This window comes from Lytechinus pictus, chromosome 3, assembly GCF_037042905.1.
Source record: "Lytechinus pictus isolate F3 Inbred chromosome 3, Lp3.0, whole genome shotgun sequence".
Classification (NCBI taxonomy): Eukaryota; Metazoa; Echinodermata; class Echinoidea; order Temnopleuroida; family Toxopneustidae; genus Lytechinus; species Lytechinus pictus.
The window spans coordinates 52620600-52642012 of record NC_087247.1 but is presented as its reverse complement, the minus strand read 5'-3'; the positions used below and the strand labels follow the sequence as shown (position 1 = coordinate 52642012).

General features: G+C 33.9%; 1 protein-coding gene across 1 annotated transcript in view; it reads right to left on the bottom strand.

Annotated features, from left to right (window-relative positions):
* LOC129257028 (GRIP1-associated protein 1-like) overlaps positions 1–21055 on the bottom strand; it is a 62307-nt gene extending 41252 nt beyond the window's left edge. Inside the window, exons 1-7 of the mRNA XM_054895259.2 lie at positions 21014–21055; positions 5900–5966; positions 4771–4832; positions 4214–4240; positions 3769–3876; positions 3155–3311; positions 1034–1085 (exon numbers count right to left, since the gene is read on the bottom strand). Of these exons, the coding sequence (XP_054751234.2) occupies positions 1034–1085; positions 3155–3311; positions 3769–3876; positions 4214–4240; positions 4771–4832; positions 5900–5966; positions 21014–21055 (515 nt within the window). The remainder of the gene's footprint in view (positions 1–1033; positions 1086–3154; positions 3312–3768; positions 3877–4213; positions 4241–4770; positions 4833–5899; positions 5967–21013) is intronic.
* Positions 21056–21413: the final 358 nt, after the last annotated feature.

Sequence of the window (21413 nt, the reverse complement as noted above, 5' to 3'; positions counted from 1 at the left end):
GTTCTTTGACCTTACATGACCTTTGACCTGATCATGTGACCTGAAACTCACACAGGATGTTCAGTGATACTTGATTACTATTATGTCCAAGTTTTATGAACTAGACCAACACACTTTCAAATTTATGGCTGTAATTCAACAAATACCCCAATTTGGCCAAAGTTCATTGACCCTAAATGACCTTTGACCTTGATCATGTGACCTGAAACTTGCACAGGATGTTCAGTAATACTTGATTACTATTATGTCCAAGTTTCATGAATCAGATCCATAAACATTCAAAGTTATGATGGTAATTCAACAGATACCCCCAATTCGGCCAAAGTTCATTGACCCTAAATGACCTTTGACCTTGATCATGTGACCTGAAACTTGCACAGGATGTTCAGTGATACTTGATTACTCTTACATCCAAGTTTTATGAACTAGATCAATACAATTTCAGAGTTATGATCGAAATTCAACAAATACCCCCAACTTGGCCAAAGTTCATAGAGCCTAAATGACCTTTGAACTTGGTCATGTGACTTGAAACTCAGGCAGGATGTTCAGTAATATTTGATTACCCTCATGACCAAATTTCATGAACTAGGTCCATATACTTTCTAGATTATGATGACATTTCAAAAACTTAACCTTAAGTTAAGATTTCGATATTGATTCCCCAAACATGGTCTAAGTTCATTGACACTAAATAACCTTTTACCTTGGTCAAGTGACCTGAAACTCGGGCAGGATGTTCAGTAATACTTGTTTAACCTTATGTCAGAGTTTCATGAACTAGGTCCATATACTTTCTAAGTAATGCTGTCATTTAAAAAACTTAAACTTCGGTTCAGATTTGATATTGATGCCGCTGCCGCCGTCGGAAAAGCGACCATATAGTCTCACTCTGCTATTCAGGAGAGACAAAAACTCAATGAATACATATACATGTACACATCCTCTATTAAAAAAAAAAATTCCTACATTGTTTTACAAGAAAAATTCATAATACAAAGCAATGAAATTAAGAAGTGTAATCATTACTCACTTTACATTTTGTCTCATTCCATTAAGTTCATCATTATATCTTTGTTGAGTACCTATAATAATAAAGTTATGAAAAATATAAAAACTAATTCATATTAAATATGAATAAAATGCACGATTGCAACACTGCAAGAATGCAAACCCTTTTCAAATATCTATTGAACAGCATTATAACCAACAAAATAGTAAAATTAATTTTAAAAATTGTCTTTAACATTTCTTTGTTCACAAATTCCCCTACATAAAAAAGAAGCAAACTGATGAAATGGAGCAGTGAGTCCTTAAAGGGGAATGAAACCTTTAGAACAAGTAGGCTTGTGTTGAAACATAAAAATCAAAGAATAAGAAAAGTTTGAGAAAAATTGGACAAAAAATGAGAAAGTTAGGAGCATTTGAATATTGCAATCACTAATGCTATGGAGATCCTCCCATGTGCAATGCGACAAGGATGTGTGATGTCACATGTGAACAACTTTCTCTTTGATGGACTATAAAATACCCTCAAAATGTCTCTTTTTGGTTTTTCTTATGGTGATGCAAACTCTTTATCCATGATGTATTCTTTAACCAGTGGAATGCCTCTGGCGGTCTCACCTGCATCACGCGATTCAATATAGCAGCAGTGCTGACTTTGAAAATTACTATCAAATAATTATTCACAAAAAACACAATTCACATAATGAAACAATACTACGTTCATTGACATTTGACCTTGATCATGTGACCTAAAACTTGTCGGTGAAACTTGATTACCCCTATATCCACATTTTATACACTATATCTATAAAATTTGAAAGTAATGACAGCAATCTAATAATTACCTCTAAAATGACCAAAGTTCAATGACCTTACATGACCTTTGACCTTGATCATGTCACGCGAAACTTGCACAGGATGTTCAGTGATACTTGATTACTCTTATGTCCAAGTTTCATGAATCAGATCCATAAATTTTCAAAGTTATGATGGTAATTCAACAGATACCCCCATTATGGCCAAAGTTCATTGACCTTTGACCTTGGTCATGTGACCTGAAATGCGCACAGGATGTTCAGTGATACTTGATTACTCTTATGTCCAAGTTTTATGAACTAGACCCGTTAACTTTCAAAGTTATGATGGAAATTCAACAAATATCCCCAACTTGGCCAAAGTTCATTGATCTTAAATGACCTTTGACCTTCATCATGTGACCTGAAACTCGCACAGGATGTTCAGCGATACTTGATTACTCTTATGTCCAAGTTTCATGAATCAGATCCATAAACTTTTAAAGTTATGATGGTAATTCAACAGATACCCCCAATTTGGCCAAAGTTCATTGACCCTAAATGACCTTTGACCTTGGTCATGTGACGTGAAACTCAAGCAGGATGTTCAGTAATACTTGATTAACCTTATGTCCAAGTTTCATGAACTAGGTCCATATATTATCTAAGTTATGATGACATTTCAAAAACTTTACCTTAGGTTAAAATTTTGATGTTGATTCCCCCAACATGGTCTAAGTTCATTGACCCTAAATGACCTTTGACCTTGGTCATGTGACCTGAAACTCAGGCAGGATGTTAAGTAATACTTGATTAACCTTATGGCCAAGTTTCATGAACTAGGTCCATATACTTTTTAAGTTATGCTGTCATTTAAAAAACTTTCCCTTAGGTTAAGATTTGGTGTTGACGCCGCCGCCATCGGAAAAGCGGCGCCTATAGTCTCACTGTGCTATGCAGGTGAGACAAAAATCTGTATTACATGCCCTCCTATAGAAAGAACACATGATCTACTGATAGATGTGATAGAAGAGGCAATTTAAGTGAAATATACACTAAAGTAATGGGGAGAGTTGTTCACAGGTGACATCACACATCTTTGCCGCATTGCCAATTTGAGGATCTCCATACCATTAGTGATCGCAATATTCAAATGCTCATAACTTTCTTATTATTTGTCCGATTTTTCTCAAATTTTTGTTGATCTGTTTCTTTGATTTTTCTGTTTTCACACAAGCTATCTTGTTCCAAAGGTTTCATTCTCCTTTAACATTGTGAAGTTCAAACATATCTTCTGTTAGCTTTAATTGAACTATGCCATGAACAATATGTTTTGGCCCTTCTTCACTTACTGGCAAGGTTTTTCTGTAGAGCTGCATTTTCAGCTTGAAGTCTTCTGATATCATTCTGTGAGCAAGCAGAGGGGCTTCCATCGACCATGTCATTGGCACTTTGACTCTGCTTTAATGTACTGACCTCCTTCTCTAACTCTTCATTTGCTGTACAAAGCTGAAACAATTGAAAACTGTCACGGTCAGCCCATAAAGTTATATGGTCTAAGGAGTACTTCTATTTTTGGCTATTAATATTACAAAGTACACATTAAACATGACCAAGAAGGAAAATATGTTTCATGCAGTTTGTTGAGCCATTCCTGAATTCAAACTTTGCAACAACTCACTCCAAGATCTAAAGGGAAAAAATTAAAGAGCTAAAAATTTCCAATCCCCTTGACCGAGTGTAAAGGCCTAGTCATAATTCACATAACATTTCAATCAATTCATGTCATTCTTCCATCTATCACTACTGGTTTTAAGGTCCATTCAATAACAAATATGCTCATGACCAATAAGAACACATTATTTCAAGAGTTTATAACAGTTAGTAACTTGCCATTGATAAGAAAATCAACGAAATGGAATCGATTGTTAGGGAAGATGATATAGGAATTGTATGTCATACTAACCTTTGAGAGCTCTTCCATAAGAGTGGAGTTCTGGAGGCGAAAGTCCTCTTCCTGGCTCTGGATCTTAAGCTGAAGGCCATCATTCTCTACAAACAAGGCTTCAACATCCTATAAAAAGAAAACAAGGTTCATGCTTTGTGTAGAGTTTGTTTGTAGAACTACGTCATAAACAAGTTTGTGGATGACATGGATCATGTATCATTGAGCCTGAGAAATTTAGAATAATACATATATAATTGGCCACAACGTAACAACAAAAGAAAAAAAAAGACTATTAAAGTCAAGGTATGTCTATCATCATCAAAGTTCCATCCCCTATATCATATACATGTATAATTAATATCAATTTCACAAAAAAAAACAAGAAAAATATGTTCTTGATCATTGACTAAACTATGCTCAGTTAAGTTGATTATAAGATATCAATAATTCTTTTTCAACTTACCCTTGCCTTTTTGCTCTTGGAAATGACCTGGAAAAATAAGATTATTACTGTACATGTAATTGTTCACTCAATACAAAAGGCCCCATCAAACTTTAATAGCAATGATATTTATTATCTTTGTAATTCAGTTCACATTTGGAAAGCAATTTCAAATTGTAATAGGGTCATAATTATATAATAATGTAAGGTTGGAGGGTTGCATAGAATTCAAGCATCAATGTATTCACATTGGGTACATCAGTGAATCCATTTTATAAACAGGAATAGCCCCCCCCCCCTCCCTACCATCCTCCTGTAATATGCATTCCAGCCCATTCAGGTATGATTAGAATTCAACGACCTGAGAGTGATCACTGTACCTTTCAGTTCTATATTCAACATTATTAATTCAGAGAGAGTAGAATAAAATTAGAAAATGTAGTGAAAATAAAAACATATGTCAAACACAAAAAATGTACACATCAAACCACCCAAAATATAAAGATATATATGTAAATATATCCCTTGAATGATAGTCTACAAGTCACTTTATAAATAAGATTTTTTTAAATATATACCTTGTTTGCCTTTTCAAGCTCTTTCTCATTTACAGCAGAAGTTTGCTTCAATTGGCTCAACTCTGAAAAATAAATTAATTACTCATTAATTTCAAGTTTTAATAAAATATTAAAATGAATGAAGACAATAAATAACTTACAAGAAATGGAAATACATGTATCAATGATCATTTAAAAATAATATTCAAAACACATTTTACGAGAATGAGAGTCCTGAACACTAATGTAAAATCTTTATAGAATACTAAATCCAAGTAAGTTAATTACATTTATTTTGAAAAAAAATGTTTGAACATTTTTTTACAGATGGGCAATTGAGGTTAATCAACATGGCTGAAAAAAAACCCTTGGTAACAGTTGCTGAAACTTCAAATCTTTAAATCCATTAAAAGCCATTTTTTGCTCATATTTCTGTGAAATAATGTTGAATCAACAGGATACTACGAAGAAAATGAGGAATATTTCCATCTTTCTTAACTCTAAAAGATTGATTTCTTTAACTTTCAGTTGAGGTGAGACCACTGACAATCAATGTCTATATATGAAGGACATGTATGCCATATACTGGTAAAGTCAACAAAATGTGTCATTCTTATAGACATATAAAATACATTTCATGCTGATGGATACAAATCCCAGGAGAAGTTATAGAACCACTGATTTTGAACTTACGCTGTTGAACTCATTTTCTCAACTATAGAAAAAAAAGTGTATCAGCTTCAAGAAGGGCTCTGTGGGTAAAAGCAAAAGTGCACTGACTTGCCTAATGACTCCATCTTGATTTAAGCTGATTCAGACGTGCTTTTCTATTTGAGAAAAGCAGGATAGATTTTGGTTTGCCTCACAAGCATTCAAGTGTCCCACACATACACATTGATCTTAGAAGTGTAATATCAACTGAAATTGATTTTTCGGAGCCAAGAAAGAAGGGAATATTCATTATTTATTGATCAGTTAACAACGAAATCAAATACTATTCGTGGATGGTTAAACTTCCTGAGTCAGCTCTATTAAAATCATCATCTTTTGAATTAAAAAATTTCAAGCATAACAAAACATTAGAATTTATATTCAGCCACAATTTTCGAATCCTTCTCCAAAAAGATTTTGTTTTACAGCTAGTGCTTACCATTTTCTAACTTTCTTGAGTGATCTTTAAGCTGATAGTTAGCAGTTCTGAGTTCCAGTAACTGATTCTAATTGAAAGAAAACATAGAAACAAATTTAGAATTAAACAAAAATTTGCTGGTACAATATTTGGACACACACATACAGGGGTGCTTAAAAGTTAGTGAACCCCACCAGAAAATGAACGTATTTTAAATTGTTCAATTTGATTGAGAAGTCAGATAAAATATTACATTCAATAAAGTTTGTTTCTCTGGACTTGCCAGACATTGTAATGTTGTTGTCTACATTCAACACTCAGCATGAAGTCTGAGCGCATTTTGTTGTAGGGTTCACTAACTTTCTAGCACCACTATATACTGTTAAACAACAAAAATTATGAACTGAGGAAAAGAAACAAGCAAACTTGAATAATTTTCAAATTGCTGAATCAGAACTCAAAACATAGTGCAAATAGTGCCTGGACAATTAAAAAAGATATTCTTAATTCCGCTGCACTTGTACATAAGACATATTTATATGGAAGAGGAACATTTCTGCACAATTTCAATGCAGTTGAATACTAAAATTTAATATGTGATTATAAATAATTATAATTATTTATAATCACGTATTAAATTTTAGTATTTGTTAAATAATTTTTATCTATAAATTGTTCTTCAAAACGGCATTTTGTAACATCGCTAATCGAAGGTACGTCATAACGAAGTGGTTCAAGGGTCAGACCTATTGTATTGCTTTGTTGACAAACGGATCGAGGGATCTACACGAGATCAGTCTGGTAAGAAACCTTCAATTTTTCACCTTTTTATTAACCAATTTTTGAAACCTTTATACGCATTAGGCATATGAAGGTGTAAATATAAATAAAATCACTAACATTTACGTGATTTCTATCTTCAAAGATGGATTTCCTAGGGGAATCCATCTTTGTTTTACATGTGTCTCTTATACATATATGGGAGGCGGTTCAAGGCTCCATGATGAAGAAGTATATGTCAAAATATTAAAAAATATCATCATGGAGTCCTCAAGGCTAGGTAAAATCCATTATTTTGAATTCCAAAGATTCTTATGAAACTCGCTAATTAGGGACTCCAAAAGATTGATGACCAAAAAAAATTTCGTAAGTGGAGAGTGATTTCCGCCGGAAATACCGCCGACAAGATCGCACATGTTCAATCTATCGCAAGAACATCTGCAAATTTGACATCCTTCCAAATATGGCACTCTCCCAAACATTGGACATATTGGCCAATTAAATTGGTAAGGCGTGCTGTTGTCGCACGCGCTTGTTTTCCGAACGAAGTCGCGCACAGCTAAGCGAAGACGTCCGGCGTTTAGAGCCAAAAGAGGTCAGTTTGGTAAGTACATAATCATAGGCAGATCCAGGGGGGGGCCCGAGGGGCCCGGGCCCCCCCTATTAGCGGAGCAAAAAAATGAAAAAAGGGGGGAAAGAAAGAAAAAAAAAGGAAAAAGAAGGGGAAAAAAAGGAGGAAAAAAGAAGAGGGAGACGAGAGAATAAAAAAATAAGGTCAGGGGAAGACTTGGAAAATGATTAAAAAATATATTTCATGTCATTATATTAAATTTTCGCTCGGGCTTCGCGCTCGCATAGCCTGTTCGATGAGATACATATCTTGCTCAATAGGCTGATATGTAGCTTAAAATATCAAGTTTTGAAGTCAATATGCAAAGCACATTTCAGCTCAGACATCGAGCTTTCATTATTTTGTTTGATTTACAAATTGATGTGCTCTTTTTAATGTCCGTTTCATGGTGTGAATGTAATGAAGTGCGCTCGCATTATTTTATTTGACAAATTCTATAACAAACTACTTAAAATCCCCCTTTTGTGACAGTTTATCAAAAATTTCGTCTCGCGATTTGCGCTCGCATTATTCACATCCACTTCACAATTTTCCTACACAGTGCTTTAGATAGAGCTTAAATTCACCCTTTTCATATCAGAATATCAAATATTTTTCCGCTTCGCATTATTGATTTTCGTGATAAAACTAACTCTAAAATATGCGCACAAAATGTTTATTGAGATACGCAGCTTCATCTTTATTCAAAACTTGCTAAATTATCCAGTTTCAGATTAGAATATCAAAAATTTTGTGCTCACATTATTAATGTAGGAAGATACCAAATTACCCATCCATTTTTATGATTTACAAAACATGAGTGTCTCATTTTTAGGTCTGAAATCTTAATTTTTCCCGCTCGTATCAATTGTTTGGTTTCATACCTATACCGCTAGTGATTACAAAGTGCTTAGGATGTCAATTTTTAAGGTCGGAATGTCAAAAACTTTTCAGCTAGCGCTTCGTGCTCGCATTATTTAATAGTTGAAATATGAATCGTCTTAATGGCTAACTGCAAAACATTCTTAACAGGTCCCTTTTCGATCAAGCCAGAACCCATATTAAAAATTTCTGCTCGCGCTTCGCGGTACTTATCTAATTACATACGCATCTTGTTCACGTTCACAAACATTGCCCAAAATATTCAATTTTCAGGATAAAATACATGAAATTCCAAAAAATATTTCAGCTTGCGCTAAATAGGGCTTATGAGATTATATTACACTTTTTTATGTTGTTTTGTAAGAATAAAGCTTAGAAATGACTGTTAGGACATCGGCGTTTTGCCCCCCCCCCCCCAATTTTTCACGACCAAGAAAAAGAAAGGGATGAAGGTAAAATATAGGCCTATTATTTTCCAAAAATGTTATGTCAAAATCTATCAAAAACTTTGATTTTTGTAATAAAAATGTCGAAATTTTTGCTCGCTCGCAACTTGTTATTATTTTTTACGCGATACGCCGTATTGAGCCCCCTCAAATTTTTGGCTCATTACGCCACTGGGAAAACCCCTTCAAAGAAACAAACAAATCAACTTTGAGTGGCCGATCGGGGAAAATATGGGTGAAAATTTTTTTGGGCCCCCCCTATATTGGCGGGAGCTGGATCCGCCCCTGCATAATTATTATTTACCAATTTTTCTATATATCAAAATTATCGATAGTGATAATTGAAATCGGGCATTGGCGCAGCTGATATAAGTTATCAAGCAATCAAGAAATATCAAGCGATATTGATCGCGGCGCACAACTTTACGTGCCTGATATTTGGAAACTGTGTCCGATATTTTGCAAAAAACGAGCTTCTGGCCACTAGCTCACTGCAATCATCCTGCCTGTGGGGAATCTACAGGTAAGACTATGGTTAGACCAAAAGCTTCAGTCTCTGTATTTTGGTTGTTCCACTGAACTGCGTTGGCTCACTCACCAATACATAGACTGAAGAGCTTGGAGGCCCGTACGTACAGAGAACGTATTAGCAGTAACGTTAGATCTAACATTTGGCGGAAACCTGATTTTCAGATCGTTTTTTTGTACATAAAATGTCACATTATGAAAAAGAAATCACATCCATATTTACGAAAAAATGTTTAGAATTCAGAAATATCGTACCTTAGACCGCAGTTACCGCTAATTCCTTTCAAATGATGATCGAAACATCGTCATCTTCGATCCTTTCGTTGGTCAACGTAAGTTGCCATCTTTGATGACATCATCATCCTTACAGACGTATTTACCAGTCGCTATATATCACGACTTGTGCCGCTGCTTTGCGCTTGTAGACGTGCGTGCGTTCGAAACCTGTTGCTCGCATTGATTGGCCAGGATATCGAAAATTTAATCGGAAAGCCTTGATAAAAGCACAACTCATTGACGGCTGCCATTTTTTCCTCTCCGGCAGAAAATTAAAAAAATAAGGAATAACCCGGGGAATAACTCATCGGTAACGTATATTTTCTATATTTTATAGAACTTACATAGTATCAAAAGAAAGATTAGAGTCTAACGAAAATAGTGGGCCTTCGCGTTCAAGAGAATATGTCATTTAGAATCTAAAAGAAATTAAAATCTGGACAAAACCCGTCCTCCGAATTGCCGACCAGATTACACATGCAGGCTCGCACTAACACATTACCGTCGGTGAATGGGGATCATAGTAAAATGTCAGAAATTGTTGAATAAATCCCATAGAGATGTATACTAATAACGCTAGAGGGCGTACTTCGTCAAATCGCTGTGATTACGCGGAGACCGGCCGCCATTACTCGATAGGTCTTCGCAGCCATGCCATGCGCGTACAGTACCTATGGGCCATGTACTGTGATAGCACAGAAACGGAACAAAATGATGACATATGAGCGCGAAAGCAAATGGAAAAGTTAAATAGTACTGAATGTACAGAATTACAGTTTAAATTAACAAAAAATCTAACGAAACTGAGAACAAAAATGCCTATATTATAATATAAGAATATCAATATAGCGCATAGGCTAATATACAGGCCAATGATACATCCCCAATTGTTTTTGCTTTGGTCATAACATTTCGATACACTAATATGACCGTTATTTTCTAATGATTTGGAAGGGATGAATATAAAAAATAACATGTAGGCCTGGGCATATTGTTTTAGGGAGTCCTGATTAACAAATTTAACATGTTCAAGTTGACCTCAGAAATTTAGTCAAGAAAGTTAACTTGGCCTACAGGCCATATCACAGTGTCTAATGCATATGAGACACTGGCGGATCTAACGGGGAGGGGGCAGAGCCGACTCGTGACCCCCCCCCCCCCAATTTTGAGAGGCACAGTTAAAATTTGTAATGTTAAATGCCGTTAAAACACAAGTGTACCCCCCTTTGAATTATTCACCCCCGGCTCCCCCTTTTGGAAAATCCTGGATCCGCGCCTGATAGCTGAGACACAATGTATTGATAAAAAACACAATTGCATTTTTTCAAGTAGTTTCATAATAACCATGATGCTGATAATTTATTTCTTCATTTTTTAGAATAATTGTTATAATTTATTTTCCATATATGGTCAATTCCAGCGTAGCGGACATGACATTCAGACAAATTTTTGTAATTCAAAGGTTCATACAGTAGAATTAGCAGTCTTTTGATAATTGTTACTAAGCTTATCAGACACATTTAAGTATCAGCTACATACACATAAAATTTCAAATCGTTTCGTTGAACAGTTGCGGAGAAATTGTACTCTTTGTGAGCGTAACGGACATGACACGAAATGGACGAAGCATTTTTACCTCCTATTGCTTATCAAAATTCCTGTGAATTCTTAGATAGCATGCACCTGATGTTGGTGTTAATTTAACCTTAAGATCATGCTCTATCCATAAAATGGTGTTTAACAACAGTTTTGCAGTGCATTCTGTATTCATAGCTCAAAATGTAGCGTAACGGACATGACACACATAGCGTAACGGACATGACAGTTTCGTCCACTTTTTGTAAGCGAATATGATTATTTTATTACAAGATATGGTACAAGTCTAATTGTTTACATGTTAAGGCTAGAGGTTAGAGACACACATCATAACTGGTAATCTGTAATATCTCCTATTATTTTGCAATTTGAGAGGGGGGCTTTTTGTACAATATTTATAAAACCAAAAAAAATTTAGAAAAATTTATTTTACACCAATTAACAACAGTTAATGAGTATTTTCCAGTTACTACCATCTGCCACACCTAATTAAAGGAGAAAAAGTTGATAGTAAAGATTATTTTTTATTCATGGCTTACTATTTGATAATATACACTAGCGTAACGGACATGACACCCTTATGAAGTGAACTTCATCAGCACTTCTTAGTTTCAAAATGAAAGAAATATGAATAATGAAAGTAATTATGTAACAGCAAAGTACCTTTCCTAACATTCTTAAAAAAAATATGTAGATATTATTGGCAGGTATCATTAATTTAATAGCTATAGCCTACATGATAATTTTATATAGAATACAATGTTTAACGTACCACTACGGCACACTGAGAAGACCAAGTCTCATTTTTTGTGAGAAGAAAACAAAATATACCAGACCTGTATAAATCCAAGATAAACATATGAAATGTATTTTATGATAAAGAATATGTACTAGTATTAATGTCAGTTTTAAGATTAAAAAAAATGATATTAAAAAGTATTTAAAAATTTGATAGCAGTACCTGTAAACCAGTCTTTCATTATCGATTGTGTATGAGTTGAAAGGTAATATCGGAATGTTTGTAAATCGCTTCTGAGATTTTTTTTCATTCAAAATAAATATCATCCTGAGTATAATCATCCTTTCATCAAATCTTGGATGTTCTAAATCTTACGATCTTGCTTGCTGACAAATGTGGCTGTATCTAATTTCGTTGCATTGTCTCTGCTGCTTGTGTACAAATGAAGATACATCATTCAAATCGTGATTATGGCTGACCAAAATACTATGATGACATAATTTATTGATCACGCCACATTCCTTCCACAGCCCCTTTGCTTTGTGATATTGCAAAGAAGTGCCACTGTAGATTCATGGATTCATAGAGCTACATCATGTAACACAGATATCTGAATACAGATTTGTTTTTAAATGTGAGCCCGTGCCATCACTGAAGAAGTAGAGGTTGGTGAAAGTCAGATACTTTGAAGCAATATCATCAATGATCTCATGAATTCACAAGTTGGAGTTTTATCATGCTCCAAACTGTCAGTGCAAACACCTAAGATAATCAATTGTATTGTTCAAACACAAATGATGCAGATTGTGATCTGAGTATGTTGCCAGATCTAGCTGCAATATCCTAATATTATGTGGCATACCGTTAATTCTCTGAAAAATATACCAGAACAAGAGCTGAACTTTCATCATTCACCAACTTCTAAAAATAGCTTGAATGACATGCAGATTCTAGGAGTTATTACATCCAGCTATCCTCAAGCAATTGAGACTGACCTCAGTCTGTGACACTGAGCCTAATATTTTGTTTTTGTGAATGCTGCCTTTTGTCATATATAAGGCGTCATGTCCGTTACGCGAATTGTCATGTCCGTTACGCCATTTTTAAGAAAATGAGAAGTGGTAAGGGAAAATGATTGCTACACATGGTAGGGGGTTTAATTCTAACATAGAATCTGAATCTGCAGTACCTTTAGACAAATTTCCTGTAAGCTGTGAAAACTTTAAGTGAAAAACGTAACGGACATGACACTGATAATGGTAAAGAAATCACACAAATCTGAAGACAGATTTGTCTAAAATTGATGAATGGCATAAAATTTAACGATGATTTTCTGTTGATTTGAACATTAATCAACTATTCAAAAGTTAGAAGAGACCTCTGGGACCTTGTTTGCTTTTAGTAGAGACAGGAAAGATGAATTGTTTAAAAATAGCCACATTTTTTACATTTTGCAATTTACTATTCTATTTTTTTGATGATGGAAAAAACTACAAAATTTTATCAATATTGCAATTTTTCTATTGGAAATTGAGACTTTATAGATTACTTTTTAAGAAAATTTGACTGCTTAAGTGAAATCTGAAACTACATTTTTTCTCTAAAGTGAACATTTTCCATGGAATTGCCCATATACATGTATAGATCTACACATAGAAATCATATGGGCATAAATCCTTTTCCCCATGGATTTAAATGTCGATGTAACCGTCATCACAATAACTCGTGAGTCATAAAATGACCTTTTATTGATAATATTTGAAAATGATTTACACATTGGTCCAGTTAATTGATGAATCTTTAAGTTTATGATTTACATTTCCAATGTTGATGGCAACCATCCGATCATATACTTTCTTACTTGCAAATCAATGTAGAAAAGTTTGTTGACAGCAAAATTTGCATATCGAATTCATGCGCGCAAGCAGTAGTACAATTTTGCAATGTATACAGGAGGCCTAATATTGAGGGAAATTGTGTTTACAGTATTGCCTTGTAAACATGATAAACAAATTACGATGCGTGTTTAACGCAACATAAAAGATTTTCACTTTGATTTTCTGGAAAATCTAGACTTGATTCACCCCGGCTGAAACACCATGCTGATCGGCAAACCGGCTGAGATATTGTGTTTGTGATCCTATGATTGAACCAATATTATGTGAACAATCAAGGATCGAATAATAAGAAGAGGAAAAAGGAGGAGGAGAAGGAGATGAGAATAAACAGAGCGGGAGGGGGATATAATAATTTTTTGTATTATACTACGAAGTATATTATTACTGCAACTGAGTGTATAAAACCAATTGATAACAATATCCTGAAAGAGATACATGCAGACTTAAACTTATCATAAAAACTTTTGTAAAATTGTGAGTACGAAAACCAAACATATTAAACAATAATTATAGGCCTGTTGTAAAACTGACAAATCATTTGAATAAGATATTACAAATTGTCGGCTGTTGAGTGATCATCCTAATTTAACCTCAAATATAATACCTGTCTTGAAATTGTGTTAATCAAATGTGACTGTGTTGCTTGAATACTAATTAATCATGTTAAGGACAAAGATTTCCTAACACTGGCACCGGCCTCTCGGCTCTGTGTATAAACAGATATAAACACGCGTTTTGCAGATTCTTTTTTTTCCCCTTTTTTTTGATGGTCATTTTAAAAGTATATACTGAATTTGATTTTTTCATTTTTTTTTAATGATACGATTTCCATGGATGAACAAAATTATAATGTCAGTTTATTACGGGGCCGCGGAATGATTTTGAAAGTGGTGGTCGGGGGGGGGGGGGTGCATAAAATCACAATCAAATTTTATAATGTACTGTTCATTTTCACTTTAGGGAGGGGTCCGGTCGCGCCCCCTGTATAATTTAATACTTTTATTTTGATTGTGAATTTGCTTGGATGCGTATGTCACTTCACCCCACCCCCTAAAAAGCGACTAAAATAAACCGATTCCAACTCAAAGAGAAGGGTATTAAAAGCAAAAGTTTTGGAACAATGAAAAGTCATTCTAGATATTTTTTAAATCAATATCTCATTATCGGTGCCGTATAGGCCTGCAGATTTTTATCATATTCCTATGAGAAAAAAATTAACGAAACCACTGAACACCCAATATAGTTTTACCATTGATGGTGTAACGGGAGGCTCACCATGCAAAAAAAATCAATGAGATGCCCTGAAATACTATACTTGCTGATAAAACTAAAATAGCTCATTATAGTTAGTATACGATAAAAATACTAACTTATACAAATTATTGTACATAAAAAAAACTATTACTAGTACATATTTCATACAAATTAAGACAAGTTACATAGTAGTAGGCCATGTATGCTCAATTTTATAGGCCTATACTGTTTTCTTTTTTTTTACGAGATAAGAATGTTAATCTGTAAAATTGTTATAGGGCCTGTCCGATTTATATAACTTTGTAATATGTTTGAATGGAAATGAAATTTTAAAAAATGAATTGAAGTGAAGTGAAATGAATTGAATTGAATTGAAATTACAAAATTATATCCGACATAAATTGATCGATGAGAACATGGAATCATTTGGATGAAGGAATTGCCAAAGGACGATGACAGTTAAAGCCAATTAAAGGTAGGGAAATCCATAGAAGATGGGCTGATTATTAAACTGTCTTTTGAATTAAATGTCAAAATTTACTATTAATGTTTTATTTTATTTATCTATCTATTTATGTGTTATCAATATGTTGTCTATTATTATAGTAGGCCTATAAACGGACAGGTAATCGTAGATGTAAATTATTTGAGAATTTCATCCCGAAATTCAGGTAAAAAGACATCAATAGCTGATCCCCATGTAATCACACTAATAGTTTATTAAGATGCAATTTGTCATTCATATTTTCAATTGTATATGAGGTTAGATTCTTTTCTTCAAGATAAAAGCCGGAGACAGCACCCTTTTTCACAGCGTTACACGTACGAGCTATGTGTACATCCGGGTACTTTTGCAAATCTAGACCTATCGAGCAATGGCCGACCACGCTCCGCGCAATCACAGACGTTAAGTACGCGCGCCTATGGCGACTCCGCACTCTAGCGTAATTAGTATACATCTCTATGATAAATCCCCAGAAACGACGGTTATTCCTGTCTAGACTATAGTATGCCAATGCTGTACAGAGCACACACTTTAAAAAATCATTAAAAAAACACTTTTTTGACCAAAATTACTAATTTCTAAACAGTTGCAATTCATTTTTCATTAGTAACTTGGGAATGATTTTTGTATTCACCACAGCGCTCAAAAACATAAAAAATTTTGCATATTTTTGTGTCACCCTCTATTGGTGGAAAGTAATATGGCAAGAAATTTTTCATTTTTTAATCTCTATTATTAATAAAGAAAAAATAATTCAAAGAATCAAATTTACTTAGAGCCAAGTTGTATGATGAATAGGTGTAATGGAAACTGTCAGTGTAAAAAAATCAAGCATTTGTCCCAAAGAAAAAGAGAAAATAAGTCAAACATTGCCACCCTTATTTTGCCACACATGGAGATATAAAAAATTAACAGAGAACAAGGTTATATCATAACCTTGTTCATTGAATGAGTGCTTCTGGCATATGGTAAGTGGTAGTATAGTCACTTATTGTATTACCGGACACTATTATGATTCCGGACGCGCATATTACTGCGTTCGAAAACAATTTTGTACCGTATGACTTCCGCAATTCAATTTCACAGAGCAATACAAAGAACAAGATTGCAAAAACAAGGCGAAAAAATCCAACATTTACCTTATTTATCTCTAAAATGACAGAAAATAGTTTTGCATTAACAATTGATATAATTTCTATCGGAAATATGGGCCTGATTTGCCGAATTTCAATCTTGTCCACTCCTTCGATCGAATAATGAGGTGTGGTGTATTTGAGTGATCGTCGACGGCTAGTTCTCAAGGTACCAGTGCGCGTGGTTTACCGTGAGTGGAGCCGTCGATCGGCAGCACAGCGATAGAACTTGATGAGCGTCACGATACGAACGCGAGCATATTATTATTGGAAAGTGCCATGGAACATGCAGCTAACAAGAAAAAATAAAATAAGTTATCAAACACAAATATATTACCAACATCTGCTCAGATTTGATATAAAAAAGCTAATGAAAACTTAGAATTTACTCATGAAATGATATAAGAGGAAAAAATCACACAAATTTGTTCTTACATCATTATAATCAAGGATATCTTTCCCCGTCCGGCGCGCGTCCGGAATCATGATGTAATTTGTCGCGCACGAAAATAATTGTTTTTCGTGGAGGGGTATGCGGCAAGTGCGATGCAAAGAAAATGGTTGGCAAATATAAAATAATTTTATCATATTCATAATTTTCATAATATTTGGAATAGCAAGTGTGAATTTTTCTTGATTGTATTTCCTCTAGTTGTCATTTTTAAAGGAGAATGAAACCCTTGAAACCAGCTGAATCCATATCAAAGAGAAAAATCAAAGAAACATATTGTTGAAAGTTTGAGACAGATTGAATGAATAATAAGAAAGTTATGAGCATTTGAATATTGAGATCACTAATGCCATGTAGTTCCTCCCATTGGCAATGCGACCAAGATATGTGATGTCACACACGTACAACTCCCTCATTACTTTAGTACTTATTTCACTTATATTCTCACTTTTATAGAGTCTATCACAAGGTGAGGTGTTCTCTTTATGAGAGGACAAGTACAGAGGTTTCACAACATTATATCATTGATAAATCGTTTGTCATATGATTAGAACATGGAGCTATTATGATTAAAATGAGCAAAAATAGATGTTTTGGGGTATATTTTCAATGTCCAAAAGGGGAGAATTGTTCATCTGTGACATCATAGATCTTGGTCGCATTGCCAATGGGAGGATCTCCATAGCATTAGTGATCTCGACATTCAAATGCTCAGAACTCTTCTATTGCTAGTCCTATTTTACTCAAACTTTTGTTGATCTTATTCTTTGATTTTTCTGCCTACACAAAAGCTAACTTGCTCCAAGAGTTTCATTCTCCTTTAAAGTAGGTATGTGACAAAAAAAATGAAAATCATCAAATATGAATAAATTTGGTATCACTTGAAAGCTCTTAAAAAGACCTTTAAAATGATACCAAGAACTTTAATTTTCATCAAGAAATTATAAAGTTGTTCCAGTTTAAGTCGCGCATATTCATCCAAATTTGTGGTCATTGTCTTAATGTAAAGTCAATGGAGTACAGAACCGATTTTTGTGACCATTTTGTGACCATTTTGAACCAAAGTCTTCAACAGGCTCTAACTTCTTTGTTTTTTAGCCCTATGAAGTAATTTAGGTATCAATGGAAAGGTGAGAGAAGGCTCAATTGATGTGTATCAATTCATCTTGTAATTTTTCTTATTATGTGTAAAATAATTTCTTCTAATTAATTCTAATTAATTATGCAAATAACACAAAATCACAATTACTCGCCTCTTTTTTTGCCAAATGAAGGTGATTATGATAGATAATTCATATAATTTAGTTGGCATCAAAACAGCATCATGTAGATAATTTCCTAAATGAATTTGTCTAAACTACTAAAGTATTGTTTTTGTAATTTCTAATGTATTTCTTTGTTTTTCTGATATAAATTACAAGCTCTTTTTCAACTTTGTATTGTAATTTTGTATGTGTATGTACGGGGGTCCTTTTTTACATATTAAAAAAATTCTTTTGTACTTTGTATGACCAAATAAAAATAAGTGTGCTTTTTTCTGATGTATTTGTTTGTTTCACCAATTCCTTATGTATTCTATTGTTTCAACAATTTGTTATTCATGTATAATACGTAGCTCTTGATTTGAGAGACAATGGACATGTGATTACATTTTTTTAGAAGGAATGAGCAGCTGAGTGTAAAATATGTATGTAGAATTGTATGCAATTTATTTCAAGTATCAAGAAGAACGAAAATTAAGTTTTAATATATTCTATCAGTTGTCAATTTCTTATATTTGTATACATACATTGTATTACAAAGGCCCTGTTTGAGCTCTCTTTTTAAAGAAAAATAAATAAATTCAAATTATTAGTCGAGGCCAAAAGAAAAGGAAAAGAGTGGTCTATTTCTTTCAAAACAAAACAAAAAACAACCAGGAAAAATATATAACAAAGCTCTAAACAACAACAAAACAGACATCAAAGCTCCAAACAAGCACTAAAAACAAGAGAAACAAAAGTGACACAAAAACTTGTACCAATCCCATCCCCATTTTTCCATTCAAAACACAACCCCCACCTGCACCCCTAAAAAAAGACAAGTGAATAAAAAAATAAATAGTACAATTAATAATAAAGAAAACATAAATACAGGACTTAGACCCATCTCGAAATATTCTTTCCTCTGAGTTTTCATGTATTTTCTTACAAGAGTGAAAAAAATTACAACAACAAAAAAATAAACAACATCTAGTTCGTGCATTTTAATAAAAAAATCAACATTTAAGATATTCTCCTTTCAAAAGCAAATCCAGTCTCCAAATAATGAAATATGACCAAAAAAATGAAAAAATAAACAATACAATAATTTAAAAAAGAAACTTAAAAAATATATAAAAAAAGAAACTAAAAAATAAACATAATTTTTGCATTTTCATTAAAGAGTCAACATTTATGATATTCCCCTTTCAAAAGCAAATCCAGTCTCAAAATAATGAAACATGATTGAAAAGTTTCAAAATATTTTTTTTTTTCTACAAAAGAAAAAAAAGAAACACTATAGATTTTGCATTTTAATTTAATAAGTCAACATTAATATTCCCCTTCCAAAAGAATCCAGTTTCCAAATGATAAAACATGATTAAACAATCAAAGTAAAACATGTTGACCCTATAACCTTAGGAGGATAGAATGTTTTTGTGACAAAATGTATATATTTAAATCAATATCAGAATAACAATCTACGGTATAATGACAGACATTTTCAGAAAAAGGCACAATATTATCAAATAAACAATTTAGATCCAGTTCAATCCAGCATGAACGACTCACTATCGACCGCTCCCGTCACCAAGCCCTCCGCATCGGGTACCGGTAGCTCGACTGCCGAAAGACCGACGGGAGCCCACCGCATCGGGCAGCTCGACTGCCGAGAGACCGGCTGTGACAAGGGTAGCTCGCTCCTCTTATATCTGGACTAGAGAATCTTTTAATTTTACTTTTTTTGTCGATTTGAATATATTCTATAACAATTCATATACATAATTGGATCGTAATTTTACTTACCATAAAAAAATTTCGATCATTTGCGCATCCAAAAATTTGATGAACTTTCAAGCTCCGATATCCACACTTTACAGGCGAGTTTCCACATTGAAACTTATATGTACAGAAAGAGCACATTTTCAACTGTCTGTATAAAGGCACGAGATTGCATTAACTATGTGTGCATGCGCATGAAACCCCATTTTCGATGAGCCGCCCAGAGGCGATGCCACTTGCAGCAAAACCTGTGCGAAAACTGTGCAGCCAAAACCAGCGCTCGCGATGCGCCCGTATTCGCACATACCTATTTAAAGCACTGAAATAAAGGTGTCCGGCAATAGGATACACTGCCATACATGTAGTAGGTAAATAATTTCCGTTTACCATATTTCTTTCAATTCTATTTTTATTATGACATTAAACATTAATATTCAACATTTGTACTACAAAAATACACATTATTTCTATATGATTCCATGATTGTATTTTTGTTCTGGTCCAATTATGATTAGGCCTATGGCTATGCCGATGTCCCAAGACAGACATTGTCCGATATTTGGGCATTTAAAAAAAAAGTCTCTATTCCTGTCCAGCCAAAGTGACAGCAGCTGCATAGTCATACTAGGCATTTCAAGCCAACCACAGCCCAAACTGTCTAAAGTGAGGTTAGTGTACTAATCTAGGACAAGTAATAAACTATACCCGGGGATTTAGCTCCTGTTCAATTCGAATATCTGTATCACATGATCGTGATTACCCCCATTGGATGTGTGTGCAGAAATATGGCATGCGTCGGTATTGGTAATGACAAATGGCCTTATAGTTATAGTATTTTATACATCGATCATAATACCAAGACTTAACAGTTAGATAATTAAACTCGATTTAATATAATACAATTTTTGGCTTCATATTGTATTTTGAGAATGAAAATTCGAGATTTGCAAGTACGAACAGTGATATCAGTGGCACTTGATTTGCAGTAAATAATATAGAAAATTGACATATTACCTGCATTCGTTGGAACTCATCGTCCGACAAGGACTGCGCCATTTTTGCCGATTGATCTATATCAAGATAGATATATATGAACGATTGACCCACAGGATGCAAGCTAGCTATAGCTACACTACAGTATAGTACCGGTACAATAATATTCAAGATTATGGATAGGAAATCTCCTTTCGATTCCGCAATTTTTTTTTTTTTTTTTTGGGGGGGGGGGGAGAAGGTCAGAACCGTACTCTTCCGGGGAAAAACAGAGACCAGTAAAGGAAAAAAAAAGTACAGAAAAGAAAAAGAAAAAAAAGGGGGAAGAATAAGAATTGAAATAAAAGAAAAGATAAAAGAAAAGAAAAGAAAAGAAAAGAAAAGAAAAGAAAAGAAAAGAAAAGAAAAGAAAAGAAAAGAA